General features: G+C 57.2%; 1 protein-coding gene and 1 long non-coding RNA gene across 4 annotated transcripts; one reads left to right on the forward strand and one right to left on the reverse strand.

The window, feature by feature from the left end:
- Positions 1 to 3617: 3617 nt before the first annotated feature.
- On the forward strand, positions 3618 to 19175 carry MEF2B (myocyte enhancer factor 2B). Of its 2 annotated transcripts, XM_036895591.2 has the most exons (9): positions 3618 to 3687; positions 15184 to 15266; positions 15794 to 15997; positions 16953 to 17087; positions 17557 to 17704; positions 17872 to 18005; positions 18097 to 18190; positions 18349 to 18460; positions 18756 to 19175. In XM_036895591.2, the coding sequence occupies exons 2-9, from the start codon at positions 15213 to 15215 to the stop codon at positions 18979 to 18981; spliced, it is 1107 nt and encodes a 368-aa protein (XP_036751486.1). In that variant the 5' UTR covers positions 3618 to 3687; positions 15184 to 15212; the 3' UTR covers positions 18982 to 19175. The 2 variants fall into 2 exon arrangements, with proteins under 2 accessions (XP_036751486.1, XP_036751485.1); XM_036895590.2 differs by lacking the exons at positions 3618 to 3687; positions 15184 to 15266 and having other exon boundaries at positions 15704 to 15997; positions 18756 to 19174.
- Positions 15404 to 19988, reverse strand: LOC118917599 (uncharacterized). Of its 2 annotated transcripts, none has more exons than XR_005026856.2 (3): positions 19876 to 19988; positions 16447 to 16533; positions 15404 to 15937 (listed from the first exon to the last, which is right to left on the reverse strand). It is a non-coding gene; the product is annotated as an uncharacterized LOC118917599 (long non-coding RNA). The 2 variants fall into 2 exon arrangements; XR_005026855.2 differs by lacking the exon at positions 19876 to 19988 and adding an exon at positions 19129 to 19230.
- Positions 19989 to 20478: the final 490 nt, after the last annotated feature.

The raw sequence follows: 20478 nt of genomic DNA on the forward strand, positions 1-20478 counted from the left end.
GAATTAGGGGGTCCTGGGCCACCATCCTGCCTTCCCACTGCCCCAGCTCAGTTTAGGGGGAGGGAGAAGCCTCAGGTAAGCCCATTAGAGGCCCTGACTGGTGTGTGGCTCCCACAGAGTCACCCTCCCTCTCTTGCGCACTCTGAAGGCGCTTCTCGTCACTCTGTCTTTCCACCAGTCCACCATGCAGCCATTTAGCTGCAAACATCGACTGCCCCCTATGGGCCAGGACCTGCCTGTGAGCCCGACCGCCCAGGCCTGACCCCGGGGTTCAGACCGGTGGGACAGACGGACGGCTAAGTGAAGTAATCACATACAGTCCAGGGGCTGCCTTGGGCGGCTCCAGTGCTGCGAGCTAGTGGCGAGCAACCGTGGGGTACCCCAGGCCCTCCCAGGGCTCCCCATCACCCACAGCCCCTGGGAGCGACCTCAGCTAGTGGCTAGTAGTCCTCTCCTTTCAGAGAGATATGAGCAGGACTCTGAGCTATCAGATCTCGCGGCCCCGAGTTCGCGGGCTCACGGGAACGCTGGTTAATTTGCATCTCGTCTCATCCGGCTCGCCCTTCCCGCCTGCAGGACGCCCCGCCGCGGCTGGCCGCGAGGGGGCGCAAGAGACCAAGACTTGGTCTGCCCTCCGCCATCAAGCGGTCATCGTTCGCAGTCCTGACTGCTCCCGGTGGGCGCCTTGTGATCTTTTGTCCATTTTCACCCTATACACACCCTCGCTCCCATTTTTCAGACAGTGAACTAAGATTCCAGGTGGACAGATTACCCAGAAAGACCTCGCATATGCTCCCATGTGCTTCCCGGACATGAGCTGGAGTCATCCACTCCTTGTGAGGCGGGAGGGTGTGAGCATTCTCAGACCTGGCTCAGAAGGACTTGCTCTCAGCACAGTCCCAGAGATAGGGAAGTAGCTGGGAGATAGGCAGTGAGTTCCCCGTGCCATTGGGGCATTCAAGTTGAAGCCAGCACCCATGAGGGTGGGGACGACCCGGAAGGGAGACCAGCCCTGGGTGAGGTGTGCCCCTCCAGGTTCCTTCAAATCTGCGGATGGGATGAAAGGAGGTCCAAGAGGGCAGTGATCGTGCCTCTCCTTGGTCTGCAGTGGTCAGGATAGCAGTCAGACTTCAATTCTGACTTTCTGTCCTTAGCCCCTGGTCCAAGTCCTGGTTTTTATTTCAACCCTGCTGTACACTCCCTGCTCCTGGGTAGCCCTGCACCGTCCCCCAGCAAGGTGTCTGGATGCGCCAAACATGGTCCCCATGCCCCACCACCACTCACACCCTCTCCAGGGCCCTCCAGTTCTTCAAGAAACCCAGGGAGGCACCCCTTTGGTGCTGCCACATGCTGGGCCCGGCCCCGGCCCCGAGGAGCACCCCCAGCTAGGGGAAGGGGCTGCTACTCAGGGGCCCACTTTTCAGATGAGCAAATAGGCTCAGAGGGGTGAAGTGAGTGGCCTGAGGTCACACAGTGAGTGGGAGTTGGGATGGGGCTCCATGGTCACTAGCCCTGCCCCCCACCTGCTGGACCACACACTACCTACCGTGGGGGGTCTCCCAAGGCCTCTCTCCGCTGACACTGGGGAAGAGGATCTGGAGGACAGACACTTGGGAGGAGCAGCTTCTCCACCTCCCCGCCTTCCTAGCCCTGTTTCCACCTGCCCCCTGCCATCTTCCAGGCCCCTCCCCAGATACCCCCATCTGGACCTTTTCCCTCCCTTTTGCCACCAACCCTCCCTTCCACACCCCAACTTATTATTCCAGCAACTAAGACTCTTGACTGCCTTGATGGTAGACACAGGTTCACGTGGGGTGACCCCCCCCAGGATGGGGGAGGGTATAGTACAGGAACAGGGGCAAAGACAAAAAGGAGGGGCCATTACAGGAAGCAGGGCATGAATTGAAGACGGAATTGGTTAGAATGGGGAGGGGTCATGGAGCATGACAGGTGGGAGAGGCGACATAAGGAGGCAGGAACGTGGGGGGCAGCCCCAGCCAGCTCAGCTCAGGAGACCCTTCCCGCCACACCCTGGCTGCTCCCAGAGCTGCTCCAGCTGCCGCCCTCATGTAACCAGAGCCTGCCTGTTGCATCAGAGGCAGGCAGGCGGCCACGGGTAAACAGAGCAGCTCTCGGGGGCCCTGGGGCTCCCCAGCCACCTTCACGCTCCCCAAGCCTTGTTCTGTGCCTCGGAACCACGGCAGAAGCCCCCAGCCTGGCCTGGGCTCTAGTATGTCCTCAGGACATCTGAGTGTTTGGTGTTGGGCACTGAGGGAGGTGGAGTAGGGGGCGAGGCGGGACCCTTGGTCCCCACCTTCTCATGACAGTGTGAACCCTAGTTTTATGTCCAAAGAGAAAGTTGTGCCCAAGCTAGGGATCAAACTTCCTATGTCACATATGGGTAAACTGAGGTGTGGGAAGAAGCACGAGTCTCACAGGACCCCTGTTCCCGGCCGGCCTCAGTGTCCGACAAAATTACATTTCCACATGCTCCCTACTGAGTTCAAGGCTCCAGCGATCTGTTGTCTTCCAAAAAGAGGTGGACACCAGACAGCCGTTGCAACATGCTGACTCTCTCCCTTCAACTGCCCCAAATCGACCCCCTCCCCTCCATCTCTGAACCTCTGCCTGGGTACCCAGTCCAGTCTGCTTTTGCCCAGGGCTCTGGCGTCATCTCCCTCATCCCCTCCCACCAAAGAATACTCCTCACTCTTCCCCAGCACCTTTGCAAGTGCTGTTCCCTATTGGAAAATCTCTCTCCCAGTGGCAAACTCCTACTCATGTTTCAAGGCCCAGTACAAATACCGTTTTCTCCTGAGGGCCCAGTCCTGACCCCACAGGGCAGGGCGAGTGTGTCGTAGATCCGCCTCCTCCAGCCTGGGGGCTTCCCCAGGATTACTTAGTCCAGAGTACTCTTCATCCTGCAATTCTTTTCACATTGATTTACCAGTCCTGCTCTGCTCTCCCTCTGGGCCTGGGCCTGGGCCTGGGCCTGGGCCTGGCCCTGTGCTGGGTGGTGCTGGGATCCCCCAGGAGCGGATTTAGAGGTCTGCGCTGGGGTCCAGTCCTGCCAGCTCGCCCTTCCCGCTGACCTTTGAAGTGGAGGGGGGCACCCAGCTGAGGGGTCGGTTACCCTGCTGTTAGGGCGTGCATCCTGCCACAGGAGGGTGAAGCCACGCAGGCGACCCCGGAGCCCCTTTCTGCAATCCCTCCGTTTGTGTGAGAGCTAGGGTCAGTGTTGGCTTCGAGAAGGGTTCAGTCCCTGGGGCCATTGGGTTCAGGTCGGAGTTACAGTTTGCTCAGTTTGGAGTAAGTCCAGGGTTTAGGGGCTAGTGGTCGTCGAGTTACAGACAGGGTCCGAATTAACGTCAGGGTCACAGAGGAAGGTCAGGGGCGCCCTGTGAGGGCGGGGAAAGCCTGGTGGGTCTGATCCAGGCCCCTCTCCAGGATCCTTTCCTCATTACGCGCCCCACATCTCAGTGTCTTCCCGGATCTGAGTTCCCGGCCCCTGGACTCCGGGGGCGGGACCGCGCCCAGGTGCCCGCCTACCGCAGCCTGCGGGCCGGCACGCCCTCTATGCAAACGATTCGGCCCCGCCCAATCAGCCCCAGGGGGCGTGGCTGCCGCTCTGAAGGCACCTGCGGGCGCTCGTCCGCGCGCGAGCGTCCGAGGGCCCAGGCAGAGCAGGTGCGTGTCGCGTCGGGCCGAGGCTTCCGCGGGGTGTCCTTTGAACGGCATCTGTGGGCTGAATTGGGTTTGGAGATCCAAGTGTGCGGTTGTGCGTCGGAGAGTTCTGTGACTAAGAGCTGTGCGTCTTGGTACTGTGAGTCTGAGAGGTCGTGTGTGCCCAAGGGGTGTGAGTCTTAGATGTGTGTTTCTGAGAGGTTGTGTGTCCGAGCAGTTGTGTCTGGGTGTTGTGTGTGTGCAGGGGTGCGTATCCAAGGTGTCGTGTGTGTCTGAGCAGCCGTGTGTCCAAGGGGCATATGTCCCAGGTCTTTGATGTCAGTATGGGACTTCTGTGCCCGAAGTGTGATGCCACTGACCCCTTTGTGTGTCTGTAACTTGTGTGTTTGATCTTTGTGCCTCAGTGTCCACCCTTCGTGGGCACACTCCTTTCCATGTCCTCCGAGCCTTCCTGTGCACAACCCTGTGCCTTCCTTCTGTGAGTGTGCCCTGGTGTGTCACTGCCCCAGGCCTGTGTGTGGCAGCATGACCATCCATGTGCGCCTGTGACCCTCACCTGGCCCGTAGGGTCTGCACCTCATACAGGGAATGTGGGGCCTCAAATGGGCCCGGGGGGCTGGGTGCAGGGTGGTAAGTGTGGAGCCCTGGATGGGGGGAGCCACAGCTGCCTGGGCCACCCCCTTCCATGTGCCTCAGTTTCCCCAACTGGGATGTGGTGCAGGAACAATAGTCACAGCCCTCTGTGGTTGTTAGCATATGACAAGTTGGTGGCTGTGTTACTTTCATGGTTATGGGCTGCCCCCTGCCTCTCTCAGGGTCCAGGGTTGCAGATGTCACTGACAGGGGTCCCTGGCTATCCCCAGCCCCCTATCTGCAGGCCCACCAAGTCAGAAATAGCTGAGGCCTCTGGTGTGGCCTAGCCACAAATCCTTACTGGGGAAGGTCAGGACCTCTGAACCTTTGAACTGTCTGGGGATGAGAACTCTGACTCTTGGGGTGAAGGAAACAGGGTCCAAAATACATTCAGACTTGGAAGGACAAGTGTGTGGAGTTTTATTCCAAAAGTCAAAGGAGCTTTGGGAGAAGTCAGCCTCTTCCCTCCTGTCCCCAGGCCTGCCGCTGCCTCCCCAGTCAAGAGTGAATCTTGGCCTCCAGGGAATGGGATTTCAGGACTTGTAGGGCCCTGGGGTTTCACCTGCAAGAGATGGAAGCTGGTTATCTGGTTTGAAGCCCCCTCCACCTCTTGGCAGGAGAGAAGAATGAAGCCAGGTGGAGACACCCCGGCCCCTTAGAGGAAGGATAGGCCCAAGGCTCTGCCCCTCAGCCCTGCAGAAGAACAAAAGCCAGGAGTGAGGGGCCCAGCTTCCTCTCTCCCCTCTCTGTGTGGCTTCAGACAGGTTGCTGCCCCTCTCTGAGCTCTTTTGCTGCCCTGTGATCTGAGTAAATTGAGCTCCGTCTCACTTCCCTTGTCCAACTAATGATTTATTTGTTAAATCATTCTCCAACTAGGCAGACATCTGGAAAATGCAAATTAAGAGGAGAATGGGAATAAAATCACTTGTCACTCCAACTCTGACACAATAAATGTAGATAGCTGGTGGATCTGGCCTTCCAGAGAATTTGAGGTGCATATGCACCTGGAGACAGATATCATTTTTTGGAGAGGATTTGTCATATGCCTCACATCTCATTTGGGGTCACAGAGCTCACCCTGGCCCTGGGCCATGAATCCCCATGGGGTGCATACAGAGGATGATGGGTCTTGTCTCTCAGCCCCCCAAAGGGCCTCCCTGTCTGCATCTCAGGGGCTTGTGAGGCTGACTACAGGCCCAGGAATAAGTGTCTCGAATCCCGAAGGTGTCCTAGGCTCACTTCCCAGACTAGTTGGGGTTGGTGAGTTTGGGGTGCAGCAGGACAATTCTGGTGGTACAAATACAGGCTTCAGAGAGGAGCTGGGGGTCTCGCTGTGTGGCCCTGGGAAGAAGCCCACTTCCTCCTGTGTAAAATGGGGGCAGCATCTCTGCTTCACTGGGCTGCCCGTGGGTCCAGCAGGTTCTGTGTGTAAATGAGATGGCATGTGGGCCAGGCAGACAGGAGGCACCCGGTAACCAGAGGTGCCATCCGAACTGTGAGTAGAGGTACCTGCCGAGCGGCATCCAGGCCCACCCTCCACCTGCAGCCAAGGAGTCCCTCAGGCCTGTCTGCTGCCCTCCCCAACCTCCTCCAGGCCCAGGCTCACCCGAGGTTGAGGAGGGAGCAGCTGAGGCAGGTTAACAGAAGGAGTCACTTCTGGGCTCACAGGCCTGCCCCTGTCCAGTTTCCACTCCACTTTCCATGCTCACAGTCCCCATGGTCTCCTGTCCCGGCTTCCTGCCCAGAAGGGACTTTTCCCTGCAGCAGCCACTGGACCATCTGAAAATCCTGAATCAGGCCATAGCCCTCCCCTCTCACATACCCTCCATGGCTCCCTGCTCTACAGTCCACCCTCTCACTCCCCATCCCCTTGAGGTCCCACATGGCATCCCTGCCCTCCTCTGTCTCCATCTGCCTTCTGACTCACTCTGCCTTAGCCGTATGGGCCTTCCCTGTACCTGGAACCTGCCCAGCATGGTCCCACGCCTGGGCCTTTGCACTTGCTGTTTCTTCCATCAGGCAGTCTCTCCCCCATATCTCCACATGACTGATGTCCTTTCTCCTTGAGGCCCCGTTTTTCAGAAAGGTCCCTCTGGCCCCTCTATCCAAAGCAGCTCCCTCCCCTGCCACTTTCCCCTCCCCTACTTTTCCCTGTTGAACTTCTTGCTCAAAGGTCTCTGTCCCTGACATGGTTATGTGTCTTTTATCACCGTCCCAGCAGACTGGACAGTGGGGGAAGCCAGGCTGGATCTGTCCACTCCCTGCCCTGTGTCCCCCGCACAAGGTAGGCTCCCAGACATTTCTGGAGTAAGAGTAGGGACCATGGATGCCCCAAGGCCCCATCTTGGGATCCCCACTGGCTGGCTGCGTCTTGGGTCTGTTGGGCTGTGGGCCAGTCCCTTCTGCCAGTGCTGACAGATGTGCTAATTTCCCAAGCAGGGAGGCCTTGGCCTCAGGGGACAAATTTCTGGGGCCCCGCGGGGAGATCTTTCTCTGGAACAAAGAGAAGAAAACCTTAGGCCTTCTCTGCATCTGCCCCTACAGCTCAGGGGGCACTGCCCAGAACCTTGGGTGGCCCTGGACTCTGACCTGGGACAGCAGAGTTGGGTTTTGAATGTCAAGTCTCTCTAGGCTCCAGGAAGTTGGATGGGGCAGCAGGCCTCCATATGCAATGGCTGTGACAGAGAAACAGGCCTTCTTGGCAGATAAGTGTGTGCCAGGCCAGGCCTGCATGGTCTGGGGGCAAGGTTTCCTTCTGAGGTAGGCAGGGGGCTTTGAGAGGGTCAGTCCCTTGGCCTGCGGCAGGATTCAAATCTTGAAAGGAGTATAAATACCATCCATTGGCCATTGTGCAGTCGGGCTATTCAGAGCAAGGGTCTCAAACTGGTGGCCCACGGGTTAGACAGAGGCGTCTGGTTTGTTCAGTGGGCTGTAAGATGTTTAAAAGAAAATTCATCCAGTGGCTAATGTTTCTTCTGTTTGACAAGCAGCTGTTCACTTACCCATTCAAAGAAGAATGATTGGGGGCCTACTGTGTGCCAGGGAGACATAGTGGCTAAAGAGACAAGGAAGCACAAAATGTAGCTGGTAGGGCTGAATGTTGCAGGAAAGATGAATCTCATCTTGGAAAATTGCTGTCCCCTGAAAGGATTTCTGCCTGGCCTCGAAGGACATGTAGCAGCTCTTGAGACCTGGACACGCCTGGGAAGGGTAATCCAGGGGCAGGTAGCAGCCTGGGCAACAGCCTGGGGATGGGGAAGTGGCAGGTCTGTTTGGGGCTTTTGTGTCAGGTGTCTGGATAGGGGCAGAAGGTGGACTGCAGATTTGCTGGTAGATGAGGCCTTTCTAAAGACCAGGGACAGTTGGGTGGGTGCCTGGGGAGTTCCCACCCACCTGGTCTTTATACCTGTCCCTTATACAATGGGGAAACTAAGGCTCAGAGCATGTCAGGCAATGAGTGTATAATGGAGCCAGGATTTGAACCCTGGTCTGGCCAGGCCCACGGCCAGAGCCCTGGCCTCTCAGAGCATGGCCTCAGCAGGCCCTCCCAGGAACAGGCCTGGGGAGGGGCTTGTGGAGGTGGGTCTGTGGGGCTCCCACTGGGCCTCAGTTTCTCCATGGGTGCCAGACTGACCTATAGAGAAAGCAACCACCAAGGGGCCTTCTCCAACTGTAACATTCTGGGTTTATGGGATTCAGAGCCACACATAGATAACTCATCCCACCCTCAGAGCCCCACAGTCCCCAGAAACACCCTGTAGATCCCCAAATCCCCTGCCACCTGCACCAGTGTAAACTGCAATCCTCATGCAGCAGCCATACATGTCACCCCCCCACAACCAATGTTCATGCCTCCCATCCTCTCTGAGACTCCCCAGCCCCCATCTCTGCCCTGGAGGTGCTGACCTCGCCTCAAGAAGCCAGAGAATACATATACCCCTGCAGGGAGGGGAGCCCTACCTGTGTCTGGAAACCAGCATGGATTTAAGGAGTATGTGTGTGTTTGGGGGTGTCTGTGCATTTGGGGAACCAGTATGTGTTGGGGCCTTGTGTAGGCCTGGAAATGTCTGTGTGCATTTGGGGGATCTACATGCGCAGGAAGATCTGAGTGTATTTTGGGGATCTGTGTGTTTGGGGAACTGTGTGGGTTGGGAGTGGCTGCATTATATTGTGGTCTGCCTGTGTGTAGGGGGGACTTTGTATGTGTTTGGGGGTGGTGCATGTGTCTGGGCATCTGTATGTCTCAAGCATCTGTGGATTTTGAGGGGCTCTGGTCGTGTGGGGGGGTCTCCCTGCATGGGGCAGCTCCCAACCAAAGTCTGTCCATATGAGGAATGGTTTTCTCCCCTCAGCCCCCATTCCTAGAGCCTCACACTGAGCTAGGCGCCCCCCAGGACTAAGGAGCGGTAACCCCAAAGTCAGGGCCCAGTAACCACAAGAGCTCCCTGTGCCAGACAGAGGAGGGAAATAGCATATACAGAGCACCTATGTGGAAGCCCCCCAAAATCTCAGCTGGGTGCCCTGATTCTCCCCATTCTCTGGAGGAGGAAACTGAGGTCCACACAAGCTCGGCCACACCAGAATCACTGCCAGGGCCCACCCTGTCTCCGAGGGCAGGTGCGGGGCTCTGGGGGCCGCTGCAGGCTGAGCCAGCCCCTAGGTCACCCCTAGTGCCCCCCCCCCAGCCAGGACGCCTTCTCCCAGGCCCCCAGGGGAAGGCGGGCCTGGGGCGCGGATGGGGGGAGGGTCGCCGGCAGCTGGGGTCGGAGGCGCTCCAGCCCTCAAGAGGGGAGGGGGGGCTCCCAGCTTTCCAAGGGGCTCTTCCTGTCGCCCATAATGAGGTGCTTGGGGAGCAGGTGATGAAACCAGCGTCCAGGTTGCGTGAGGCGGGGCCGCCGGCCTGATTCGCTGTAGCGATCGGAGCAGCGCCCCCTCCCCGCTTGGTCGCCTCCCGCGGGCGCTCACCTCCCCCCGCCACCCACCTGCCTCTCACTTCTCCTTTCCCCCCTGCTTTCCCGGTCCGCTTCCCCGCCAGGCTGCGGCCTCTGGGCTCAGGCGTCTGGCAGCGTGACGGCGCCCCTCGTCCCCCCGTTAAAGCCCCGCTGGGAGCCCACACGGGGGACTTGACAGGGCCCAGCTCTTTCCTCTCCAACCCTCCCTGCGAAGGCCTTGAGGTCAGAATTCTGTGACCCATTATATGGGGAGGAAGTGGGGGCTCTGATGCCACCCAGCGTGTGGCCCCGCGTGTCCCAGGGGTCTTACGAGACGGCACGCTGACTCAGCATCCCCACTTCAAAGCCTAGTCCCTCGCCCATCTGGCTTTGAAAGGCAGGAAGACAAGGCTGACTGTGACAGACCCCCCCACCGCTCCCTTCTTCCCAGAGGGTGGAAGGAGTCTCACCCCACTGACAGGTGAGAAAAAGGGAGCCCTCCCATAGAGAGGGGTCAGTCTGAAGGGTCAGTGGGAGGGTGGCATTCCTTCCAGCCCCCATCTCCATCACCAGGGGGCTTCGAGGCCTGGCCAGGCCAGGGAGGTAACAGTGTATGGCCTAAAAAAACCGCAACCAACCAAAAACACCGCCACAAACCCAGGGGTGTTTGTTGATTGACTTAGTGACCACAAGTACTGCCATAAAGCTTATGATACTCCAGGCACTTACGAAATCTTCCTCTGGAGGAACCCAGGACCCTCCCTGATGCATGCATGTGCCATCAGCGCATTCTGTCTCTTTAGTCACCAAACGGATCTGTCCACTTCTGCCCACCTGCAGTCTCCATCCCAGGGCAGACCATATGCCTCCTGCCTGGACACTTGCCCCAGCCTCCCCATGTCACCTCATTCCTGCTTAGACAAAGCTGCTCAACACAGCAGCCATGAGCTGGGGGTGCTTTCTAAAAAAATATTTTGGTTGAGATACATCACGTAGAAAAAAATGCACAAATCATCGGAGTAGGACTAACAAAACTGTACACACCCATGTACCCAGACCCTGTACCAGGGAGCAGACCTTGGGACTTAAACTGCCCTGTCCAGTGCCTCCCCAGTGGCCACTGTGCTGACATCTGTCACTGTCGGTGAGTTCTGCCTGTTCTGGGACTTCATGTAAACGGAATTACCCGGTGCGAGTCAGCATTGTTGAATTGGCACACAGTCTGAGAGGTTATAAGAGCTATCAGAATGTATTTACTGATTCGCCTACTGGGGACATTTGGGTCGTTTCCAGTTTGGGGTCAACACGAATAAGGCTGCTGAAAACACTCTTGTCTGTGTATTTTGGTAAAAAACAGGCCTGTTTCTCTTGGGTGAATACTGAGAATGATTGCTGGGTCCTAGCTTAGACGTATGTTCAGCTTTAGTAAATGCCAGATCATTTTCTGGAGTGGCTGTGCCTCATTCCCCTCCCTGCAGCAAAGCACAAGAGTGCCAAGGGGTTTTTTTACAACTGTGAAATCATATCCTGACCCCCCTCTGCCCCCACACTCTGCATGGCTCCCCTTGCCCTCAGGGTGAAGCTCATACTCCTCACTGTGGGCCACAAGGACCTATGCAATATCATCCCCACTGTCTTCCCTCCTGCTGTACCCTCTCCCCTTCACCATGCTGCCCAGCCACACAGACTTCTTTGATTCTTTTAAAATGCCACACTCATGATCGCTCTGGGCCTTAGCCATTGTGGTTCCCGTGCAGGGAACACCCTTCCCCGGATCTTCCCATAGCTGTCCCTTGCTTGGCTGTCTCTTTCTCCTGCTTCAGGTCCCTACTCAAATGTCACCTCCTTGGGGTGGTCTTCCTTGAAATCCCTGGCTAACATTGTCCCTTTTGAGGATAAGACTTCTCTTTTCAGACGTAGGTTTTGACATAACAAAGGTTTTCTAAAAATGACACGGGATTCCTATTGCTTTCAAAGGTCTGAGTTAGTTTAAATAACGTTGCACCTTTGAGATTCCACAAAACAGCCCTAAAACCATCTGGGCCTGTTGCCCTTTTATTGGTAGGAATTGAGTCACTTTTATGATCTTCTATGGTCATTGCTCTACTTAAACTTTCTACTTCTTTTGAGGTCAGCTTCTCAAAGTGGTTGGCACATGGTTGACACTTAATAAATGCTAAGTATGAGGATGAGAAAAAAGGGGTCAGGAGGAGCTTCAAATGCCCACCCCCTGCCCATCTGCCCAGGCCCCCACCCAGCCACTCTGTCAAGGCCAACTACATGCTTCCTCCTCCCAGATACCCTCTTGGATTTCTCCTGCCCCCTCTTCCCTGCTCCATTCCCTGGGTTGATGGGTCCCTCTCTCTGCCTCTCTGCTGAGCAGGTGCCACAAGCTCTCTGCTTTCTGGCTGGACACTATGGTGGGGGGATGGGGAATATGTGCACAGAAGAGGCCTCCCCCAACCTCAGCCTCCCCCTCGTGCCAGGCACATTCAGCATGCACCATCACCTCCCCCAAGCAGTTCTGATCACCTCAACATCTGGAGAACTGGCCACGGGTTGTCTGCGGCTGGGTGGGGATTTGCATGTGAGTACAAATATATATGCACACCCTGAGCCTTCCGCCTCCGCATTCCTTGGCTGGCCCTTCACACCTGGGCCTGAGACAGGTCAACGCTGAGTAGCTGGATTTGCATGCACATGTATTTCTGGGTAGGGAGTCAGCTGGGGGAGTCTGAGAGGAAGTTGTTGAGGGAAGCTGGGGGAGTTCAGATGTGTCTCTCTCTTGACCTTCTCCATTTACCAAATCTTCCTGGCCATGCCTGTGTCTGGTCCTGAGGGGCTTCCAGTCTTGGGGAGATACTTGGATATAGATCCTCCCATCTTCATTGGGTTAGAACTGGAGGAGAAGGATGGGAGCTGTGGAGTCCGGAGTGACAGCGGGGAGTGTCCTGGAAGAATGGATTTTTTGAGCTGGGTTTTGATGTATGAAGAGGAGTTGGCTAGGTGAAGCAGGAGCAAAAGGGCTTTGCAGGCAAAGACATTTTGTTGAAGGTAGAGAAAGGTGGGCAGACGCTGATTGGAGCAGGGCCTTGAATGCCAGGTGGGGGGTACTGGAACTTTCTCTGAAGGCAGTAGAGAGTCATAGAGAGTATATGGACAGGAAGGGGCATGATCAGAGCTGTGTGTTAAATAGATCCCTCAAGGCCAGAGTGGGAAATGACTTTGATTTCTGGGTGAGAATTGGGGGTCTCAGGGTCACTGATGGCCAGAAGGGTCAAACTCCTTCGTGAGCCCTTCTGTACCTGTCAGGCCTGGCCCCAAAGACAGCAGAGAATCTGGTGGCTTCTGAGGGACCCAAAGACCCCTGGACAAGAGTGACATACACTGCATGATTCAGGCCTAGCACAGAAGGGGCCTCTGCATTGGCCTCCTGCCACCTCTGCCCTGGCCCTCAGCAGTCCTGCTCCCCAAATTTTTAAATGATGAACCAAACCCTCTCCCTTCTTGCTGGAAACCCTCCCACAGCCTTCCATCACTCTTAGACCAAAACCCACGGCCCTCCTGCGGCTCAGAGGACCGTCTGTGGCCTCTCCCCTTAGCCTTCTCACCCAGCCTATTTGCTCTGTCCGCCCCTCCTCAGGGCCTTTGCACCTGCTGTTCCTTCTTCCTGGAACTCACTTCCTGTCTTGACTTTTGGGTCTCAGTTTAGCGAGACCCCCCACCGACCTTCTGGCTCTTGGGGCTCCCCCATGACATGAACCCTGCCCTTGCTGGCATGTCCTTGTTTAAAATGGGGACGGACTGACAAGGGGCCAGAGTTGGATCTTCCAGGCCCCGAGACTCCTGTCCATGGCTCATGTCCCCACAGGACCCCAAGTGTGGGGAGCATTTCCGGAGCCATCTTGGTACTGGGATCTCTGGACCAGGACCCTGCTCCCATCCCCAGGGACCCATCAGGGCAGGGGCAACACATCCCAGCCGTGGGAACTCGCCCCATTCCGGCAGGGGATTAAAATTAGCCCCAGAGGTTAAATTTAGCTAGTCCCCCTGGAGCTGGGGGGGCCAGAGTGGGGGCTCCAATTGGCTGGGCTCTGCATAGTTGTGACCATTCGGTGATGCAGCCGAGAGAGAGTGGGGGGTGGGCCTGAGGTTACAGAGTGGACTGCATGCGAAGGCCGGGGGCTCACGCACCCAGGCCCGGGGACAATGGAAGGTCCTCCCCAGGCCCCCTGAGTTGGGGTCTGGGGAGTTGGGGTGGCTCCTCCCAGAGACAAATCCACATTTCCTTGAACTTCCTGAGAACTTGTCCCCAGGCCCTGTGGTGGGTGCTTGTATTTGATACCTACCCCATTCACAGAACCCCAAGCTAAGGCCTAGGTAATGGCGTCCCTTGCTGAGGGCCGCCCAGGGAGTCAGAGGCTGGTTGGGACCCAGGCACAGGCCCGTATGACCCTGGGCAGGCCAGCAGCGCATCTGAAGCATCTGTCACCTGTGACATAGAGGGATGTGAGGTGAGGGGTGGTCTTAGGGTTGGTGGAGCAGTCCTGGGGGCCTTGGAGTGGTTGTCTGTCCAGTGGGGTGGGTGCTACCGGACAAGCAATGGATTCTTTCCCTCTGAGGGGCCGTATGTGGGCGGCACTGGGGAAGTCCGGGACCCAATGCACAGTGTGTGGGGACGTGCTGCCCTCCCTACTCCGCCAGTCCTTGCTCTTGGGGACCCCTCCAGGGAGATCCAAGATCCAGGGTGTCTCCCAAGCCTCTGAGCCCCAGGCCCACATCCAGTCTAAGGGCTCCAAGCTTACCATCTTCTCAGGGCATCCCCTCTTCCCACCAGGAAGTGGGGCAGGGGGGTTCTTTTTAAACAGAAAACATGTATAATCATAGGAGAAAAATTAGAAAGTTCAGATAATCAAAAAGGGGCTGAAAAGAAACAAAAGGCCACATGTTGTGTGACCCCACATATATGAAGCGTCCAGCACAGGCACATCCATGGAGATGGAAAGCAGATGAGTGTGGCCAGGGGCTGGGGGAGGGGGAGTTATTGCTCATGGGGACGGGGTCTCCTTTTGGGGGGCTGGGAATGTTCTGGAACTAGATAGAGGTGATGGTTGCACAATACCATCAATGCACCAAATGCCACTGACAGGCACACTTTAAAAATGGTTACTTTTTTAATGTTATGTGAATTGCATCTCAAAGTTTTTTAAAGGGAAACGCAACTCACCCGTAAATTTCCACCCTGCAATGACTCTCATCATAAGCATTTCCTTCTAGTCTTTTTTCTACTCTACATGCAATTTTTGATGGATATTTTCTTGTAACCATAGCCCTCGATCTTGCTCGGCGGGCGGCTGCAGCAGGACTGAGTGAGCTGAAAGATCCTTGATACGTGGACCAGACTTACTTTCAGTGGCTCAGAATTCGTGATTCAATTGACTCATGCTTCCTGAGCACCACGGAGTGCCACGCATCAGATGTCTCTCCTGTCTGGCCTGACGAGGGCTTTTAGGCTGTTGCCAATATTCATAATAGCAGCGCATATGTGGGATCTGCTGTAGGCTGGGCAGATGTGAATGCCTCACGTGGGTTAGCTCATTTAATCTCCTGACAACGTTGGGCAGTGCACAACAATGTTATCCCCACTGCACAGACAGCGGGGTCTAAGGAGGCCAGGAGCCCCCAAGGTCTCATGGTTACCAGTGTGTTTTGTTTCAGACATTGGCAGGGGCACCTGCACTTGATCTTTTGCCCTTGGTCAGCCCTCTCTTCATGTGGAATTGGCCCAAAGGCGTTCACTGACCATTCACTGCTCCCTGGGCTGACTTCCCCATCACCTCCCCTTCAGTGCCTGGCAGGGGCAGGAAGAGGACAGGCCCCAGGCTGGAGGCCTGGCCCCCCTCTCCACCCATCACTCTTTCTTCTTCCTTCCCAGACCAAGGCTGCTCCGCCCTGCCTGAGACAATGGGGAGAAAAAAAATCCAGATCTCACGAATTCTGGACCAAAGGAATCGGCAGGTAAGTTTGCTGGGTAGAACAGTGGTTGGAGAAAAGGCATTCCTATAGGGAACATGGCCTGGGGAAAGACCTGGTCATTCTGGAGAACTGCAAGGGAGTGGAGAGCCCTGATACAGAGTTTGAGATGAGGCACGGGCTCATTTCATGATGATTTATTCATTTATTCTCCCTGGACTAGTGCTCCAGTCAGAGGGCAGATGGAGCTTGATACTAACACACCCACCTCAGGCAACTGGGCCAGAGGGAGGTGCAGAACTGGGGAAGCTCAGAGAGGGAGTGTGGGCTCTGCCTGGGAGGCCAAGAAAAACCTAGCAAAGGAGGAGATATTTGGGCTGGGTTTTGAAGCACCAATAGGAGCTTGCCAGGTTGAGCAGTGAGGAGGAAGATGCAGTACAGCCAGAAAGAACAGCACCCACAAAGGCACAGCATCATGAGGCATGCTCAGGGAACAATTAGGCCTCTCCAACTCCTCCACACCACCCCAAGTCCTTGTCTTTCCCCACCCCACCTGTGGTTCCTGGGTCCAGGTGACATTTACCAAGCGCAAGTTCGGGCTGATGAAGAAGGCCTATGAGCTGAGCGTGCTCTGTGACTGTGAGATCGCCCTCATCATCTTCAACAGCGCCAACCGCCTCTTTCAGTATGCCAGCACAGACATGGACCGCGTGCTCCTGAAGTACACAGAATACAGTGAGCCCCACGAGAGCCGCACCAACACTGACATCCTCGAGGTACCCCTGGCCCTTCTCCTTGGCCCCGTTAAGACCCCCACATTCCGCTTGCTCAGAGCCTAGGCACTCTTGGTTTGCACAAAAGATCGGTGTTGTAATCTGGCTTTGTTGCCAGTAAAGGCAGGTTTGGGGTAAATGGGGGTGCCTTCCAGGGAGAGCCGCCTGGGCAGCAGAAACAAAAAAGCAACCAGCATGCCCTGGGGACTCCGCTCTGTGCTTCTCATACATCATCTCCTTTAATCCTGTCGCCATTTGATGAATACAGAAAAAGAGAATAAAAGGCATCATGAAATGAGCAGACCTCACAGTGGTCTAGGAGAATTTGTGTCTGAGCAGCTGTGTCCTCTGGAGAAAGAGGCAGGACAGCCCCCGCACTAGCTGGGTCAGCCCCCACCCCGCACCCCGCAGGAGGGGTGAGATCACTGCCCTTTGGATGTAGGAATCCTTACCCAGGATGGGAAGCTGAGGTCACAGGGCTGGAGAGAGCAGTGGACCTGGGAGTCTGGCACCCAGTGTTTCTGGAGGGTGGGGAGAAGCTGGCAAAGGAGAGGCAGGGGTCCAAGGGAAAGACAGCCCAGGAAAACCTATAAAGTTGCCCTTAGGCATTCATTCTGCTGACATTTATAAGCATCTACTGCATGCCAGGCTCTGAGGCTGCATGTGGATGCAGAGTCATACTCAGGAGGAGCCTTAGGACAATGCCAGCAGGCCTGTGCGTGGATCTGTGCACTCACTGTGCAACCTGGGCCTCTCTGGTGCCAGGGAGGACAGTCCCTCTCTCACGTGCGTTTTGGGACATTAGGGCTTTTAGTCAATGGGATTTGGCTGGAACAGGCTGTGCCTGCACTCCACCTACCCACTGAGCTAGATAGGATAGGTCTAGCCTCTTTCCCATAGAATCAGGTTTCCTGGCTGTGATAGGGGAGGCCCACTCTGTTGTCTCCCCACTCCACAGACACTGAAGCGGAGGGGTGTGGGCCTCGACGGACCAGAGCTGGAGCCAGACGATGGACCTGATGGGCCAGGAGAGAAGCTGCGGAGGCTGGCAGGTGATGGGGGTGACCCCGCCTTGCCCAGGCCCCGGCTCTACGTAAGTGACCCCCTGAATAGGGCCCTTTCCCCCATCTCCTAGGCCCAAGTGGTCAAGGCTGAGACTGAGGGACCTAAGGCCAGGAAGCCTAGAGTTTGGTGGCAGGTATCTGCCTGGGTGGGCAGTGAAGGATTCCTGGAGGAGTGGGTATGATAGCTGGGGCTTTGAAGGATGAATGAGAGTTCAATAGGCAGCTCATTCCTGCCTTATTTCTTTGATTCATCAAACACCCTGGGAAACCTCCTCAGTGCCAGCGGGACTGAGTAAGACTCAGCTCTTGGCCTAATGGTTGAGGGATGACAGAACCAGACACAGGCTCCCAGGCCATGTGGGGCTGGGCCAGAGGGAGGAGCATCAAGAGCTCCCTGAAAGTGGAGGCTGACCCCAGAATGCACTGCGATTTTCTTTCTTGGACTTGATGCCCTCATCTCCACATTCCTCCAACCAGTCCCATCCTCTCTACCCTCAGCCAGCAGCCCCGACTATGCCCAGCCCGGATGTGGTATATGGGGCCCTGCCCCCACCAGGCTGTGACCCCACTGGGCTAGGGGAGGCCCTGCCTGCCCAGAGCCGCCCATCCCCCTTCCGGCCAGCAGCCCCCAAAGCTGGGCCCCCAGGTGAGCATGGGGCCTAGGCCTGGGGGAGGAGTGGGTGCAGGGTCCCAGGAGGGCTTGCAGGGGGAATCTTGACTGGCGTTGCTGGCTGTGTACATCACCTCTGGGCCTCAGACTTCATTAAATGACATGGCTGCCTGCCCTCTCTCTGGGGGTCTCCTGCTCCCCAGGCCTGGCGCACCCTCTCTTTTCACCAAGCCACCTTGCCAGCAAGACACCCCCACCCCTGTACCTGGCAGCAGATGGGCGGAGGCCGGACCCGCCTGGTGGCCTGGCCGGGGCTCGAGGGGGACTGAGCACCTCGGTGAGCAGAGGGAAGGTGTGGCAGGGCGGAGGTGGGCAGGCAGGTGACCTGGGGGTGGGCTTCAGGTTCCCCTTCACTTGTCTCCCCACAGAGAGGCCTCTATGGTAGCCTGCAGAGTCCGTGCTCCGCCTCCGCCCCCGGACCCCCGCTTGGGAGCTTCCCCTTCCTCCCTGCAGGCCCCCCAGGTATGAACCCCTTACCGTGTGGGGCATCCACACATCTGCCTGCTCTGCCGCCCACATCCCCTGGCCCACCAAAACTGAAAACTGGCTGGAGGGATGGGTCAGGTGTGGGCAAGGGGCTCCCGAACGTCAAGGCCTCAGCTTATTCCCCCTACCCTCAGAATATGGCCTGGGAGACCCTCCTCCGCCTCCCGGCTTGCTGCAGCCCCCCACCCTGGCCCCCTGGCAGCCCTCCAGGGGTGATGGAGCCCCAGCCACCCCTGCCCAGCCCAGGTAAGTGCCCCCACCGCCGTCCCTTAGCCCTGCCTCAGTCGTCTGGTGGGGCCCCTCCAAGTCTTCCGAAGCCCGAGCCACTGCCGACCCCTAGTGGCCACTCCTGGTTCTGCACTCAGCCCCTATCCATTGTCCCCGGTCGGATGGGCGGCAATTTTGGAGGCCCCAAGAGGAAAAGCCACTCACTTCCTTCCCAAAGTCCTCCCGCCGAACCTTCTGCCCAAGCTGTGCCACCTCCCTGGCTTCCCTCCCTTCCTCGCTGAGATAACGGTACCCCTTCTCTCTCTCCCTGCAGTGGGCTCCGCAGCCTGGGCGAGGAGGGTGCCCCTGCCCGCGGCGCCTCCCCGTCGACCCCCCCAGTCAGCATCAAGTCTGAGCGCCTCTCGCCGGCCCCCGGGGGCCCTGGAGACTTTCCCAAGACCTTCCCCTACCCCTTGCTCCTGGCCCGGCCCCTGGCAGAGCCCCTACGGCCCGGGCCCCCCCTGCGCCGGTTGCCCACTGCTGACGGCTGGCCCCGGTAGAGAACCCAGGGGTGGCACCCGCCCTGCCCCCACACCTGCCGGCTCCCCAGCCTCCCAGCGTCCTTAGAGCAGACACAACAGTTACGACCCCCTCCGCGGTGGGGGCCTGGAGTTTGCATCCACAGTCGGGGGCTCCTTTCCCCGTACCTGTGTGTGTATCCACCAATAAAACACGCGTGGTGTCCGTGGACAAAACTACCTGTCGCTGCTCAGAACCACGCCCATGCCTAGGTCCTCCCACCTTTTCCCCAGGGACCTGTCTTGCCTTGCCTTGGCTTGGGGTACAGCCTCCGGAACCCGACCCTGAGGGGAAGGCAGGTTGGGTAACGGGAAGACCGGTGGCGGGCAGGAACGTTGACAGGGAGGAGCCCTGCAGCGGCGTCAACAGGCAGACGATGCGTGGGCGGCGGGTGCTCAGCCAGTCGGCGGCCCTAGGGGACCGCGTATAGCGCGCACTACACGGTTCCACCCCGGGGACAGGGGCCGGGCTATTCGCCCTCCAAATCCTGGGAGTGTCGGGTCGTGGGCTTCAATGGGAAACCCCGGGAGGGCTACACTGTTCTCTTAAATGGTTATATCCTTGATCTAAAGCAGCAATTTTGTTCTACCGGAGGGAGGAGCCGGCATTTATCCATTGGGCGGGGAGAGGGGAGAGCAAACTCCCCCTACTCCAAACTTCATCTGGAGTGGTCTGGATGGTCTCAGTGAAATTAACACTCAGACCTGACCTCTGACCTCCCCCGAGCTCCTTAGTTGCCCCCACCCACTCTGCCCCTGTCTCTCACCATGTCCCATGTCCTGAGCCCCTTAGATATATACTTGCAGTTCCAAGCCTCGGTTGGGGGAAATCGAGGCACGACCAGAGAGGGTCCCTTCTCAGCCTCTGGAACTCACCCTCACGGTGGACAAGAAGCCGGGCCCAGCCCTTGAAGTTGGTGCCCACAGGCTATGAACTCAGTGTGGGGTTCATAAAGATGTTGGCTGTTTTCAAAGGCTGGCGGAGTGGGGGTGGGGCAGGACCTGGTTCTGCGTCCCCAAGTCCGGGAGGCTGCACTTTCGCCAGTTGCCATTAGGTGGCGCCAGATAGTGCACTTTGGATTCTGCGCTCCCCCCTCCGAAGCAAAAAATGAAATAGTAATAAAGTCCATTTGGGCTTCCAGGGGTTCTGCCGCACGTTTTCAGGCTCTGTGCCTGGCGTTATTATACTATATAGCTTGGGGTGTCCTGGGCCATGAGGGGACAGTGGGCAGACTACCCAGGTTCTGGAAACACCTCTGAGTCCACACCCCAGCTCTGCTGGGAAGGAAGCAGGGAGGGTGTGTGGAAGTGTCCTACACCCAGGATTTACTAAGGACACCACATTGATCTTGGGCAGGGCCAACGTCAACATCAGGAGGGCCCTGAATCTCCCAGGAGTTTGGTCACTGGTTGGAAGCACCCTGGGAATCGTGGCCTAGGCACATACGCAGTGACAGAAGGCAGAGATCTGAGAGGTGA

Source organism: Manis pentadactyla, chromosome 12 (assembly GCF_030020395.1).
Source record: "Manis pentadactyla isolate mManPen7 chromosome 12, mManPen7.hap1, whole genome shotgun sequence".
Classification (NCBI taxonomy): domain Eukaryota; kingdom Metazoa; phylum Chordata; class Mammalia; order Pholidota; family Manidae; genus Manis; species Manis pentadactyla.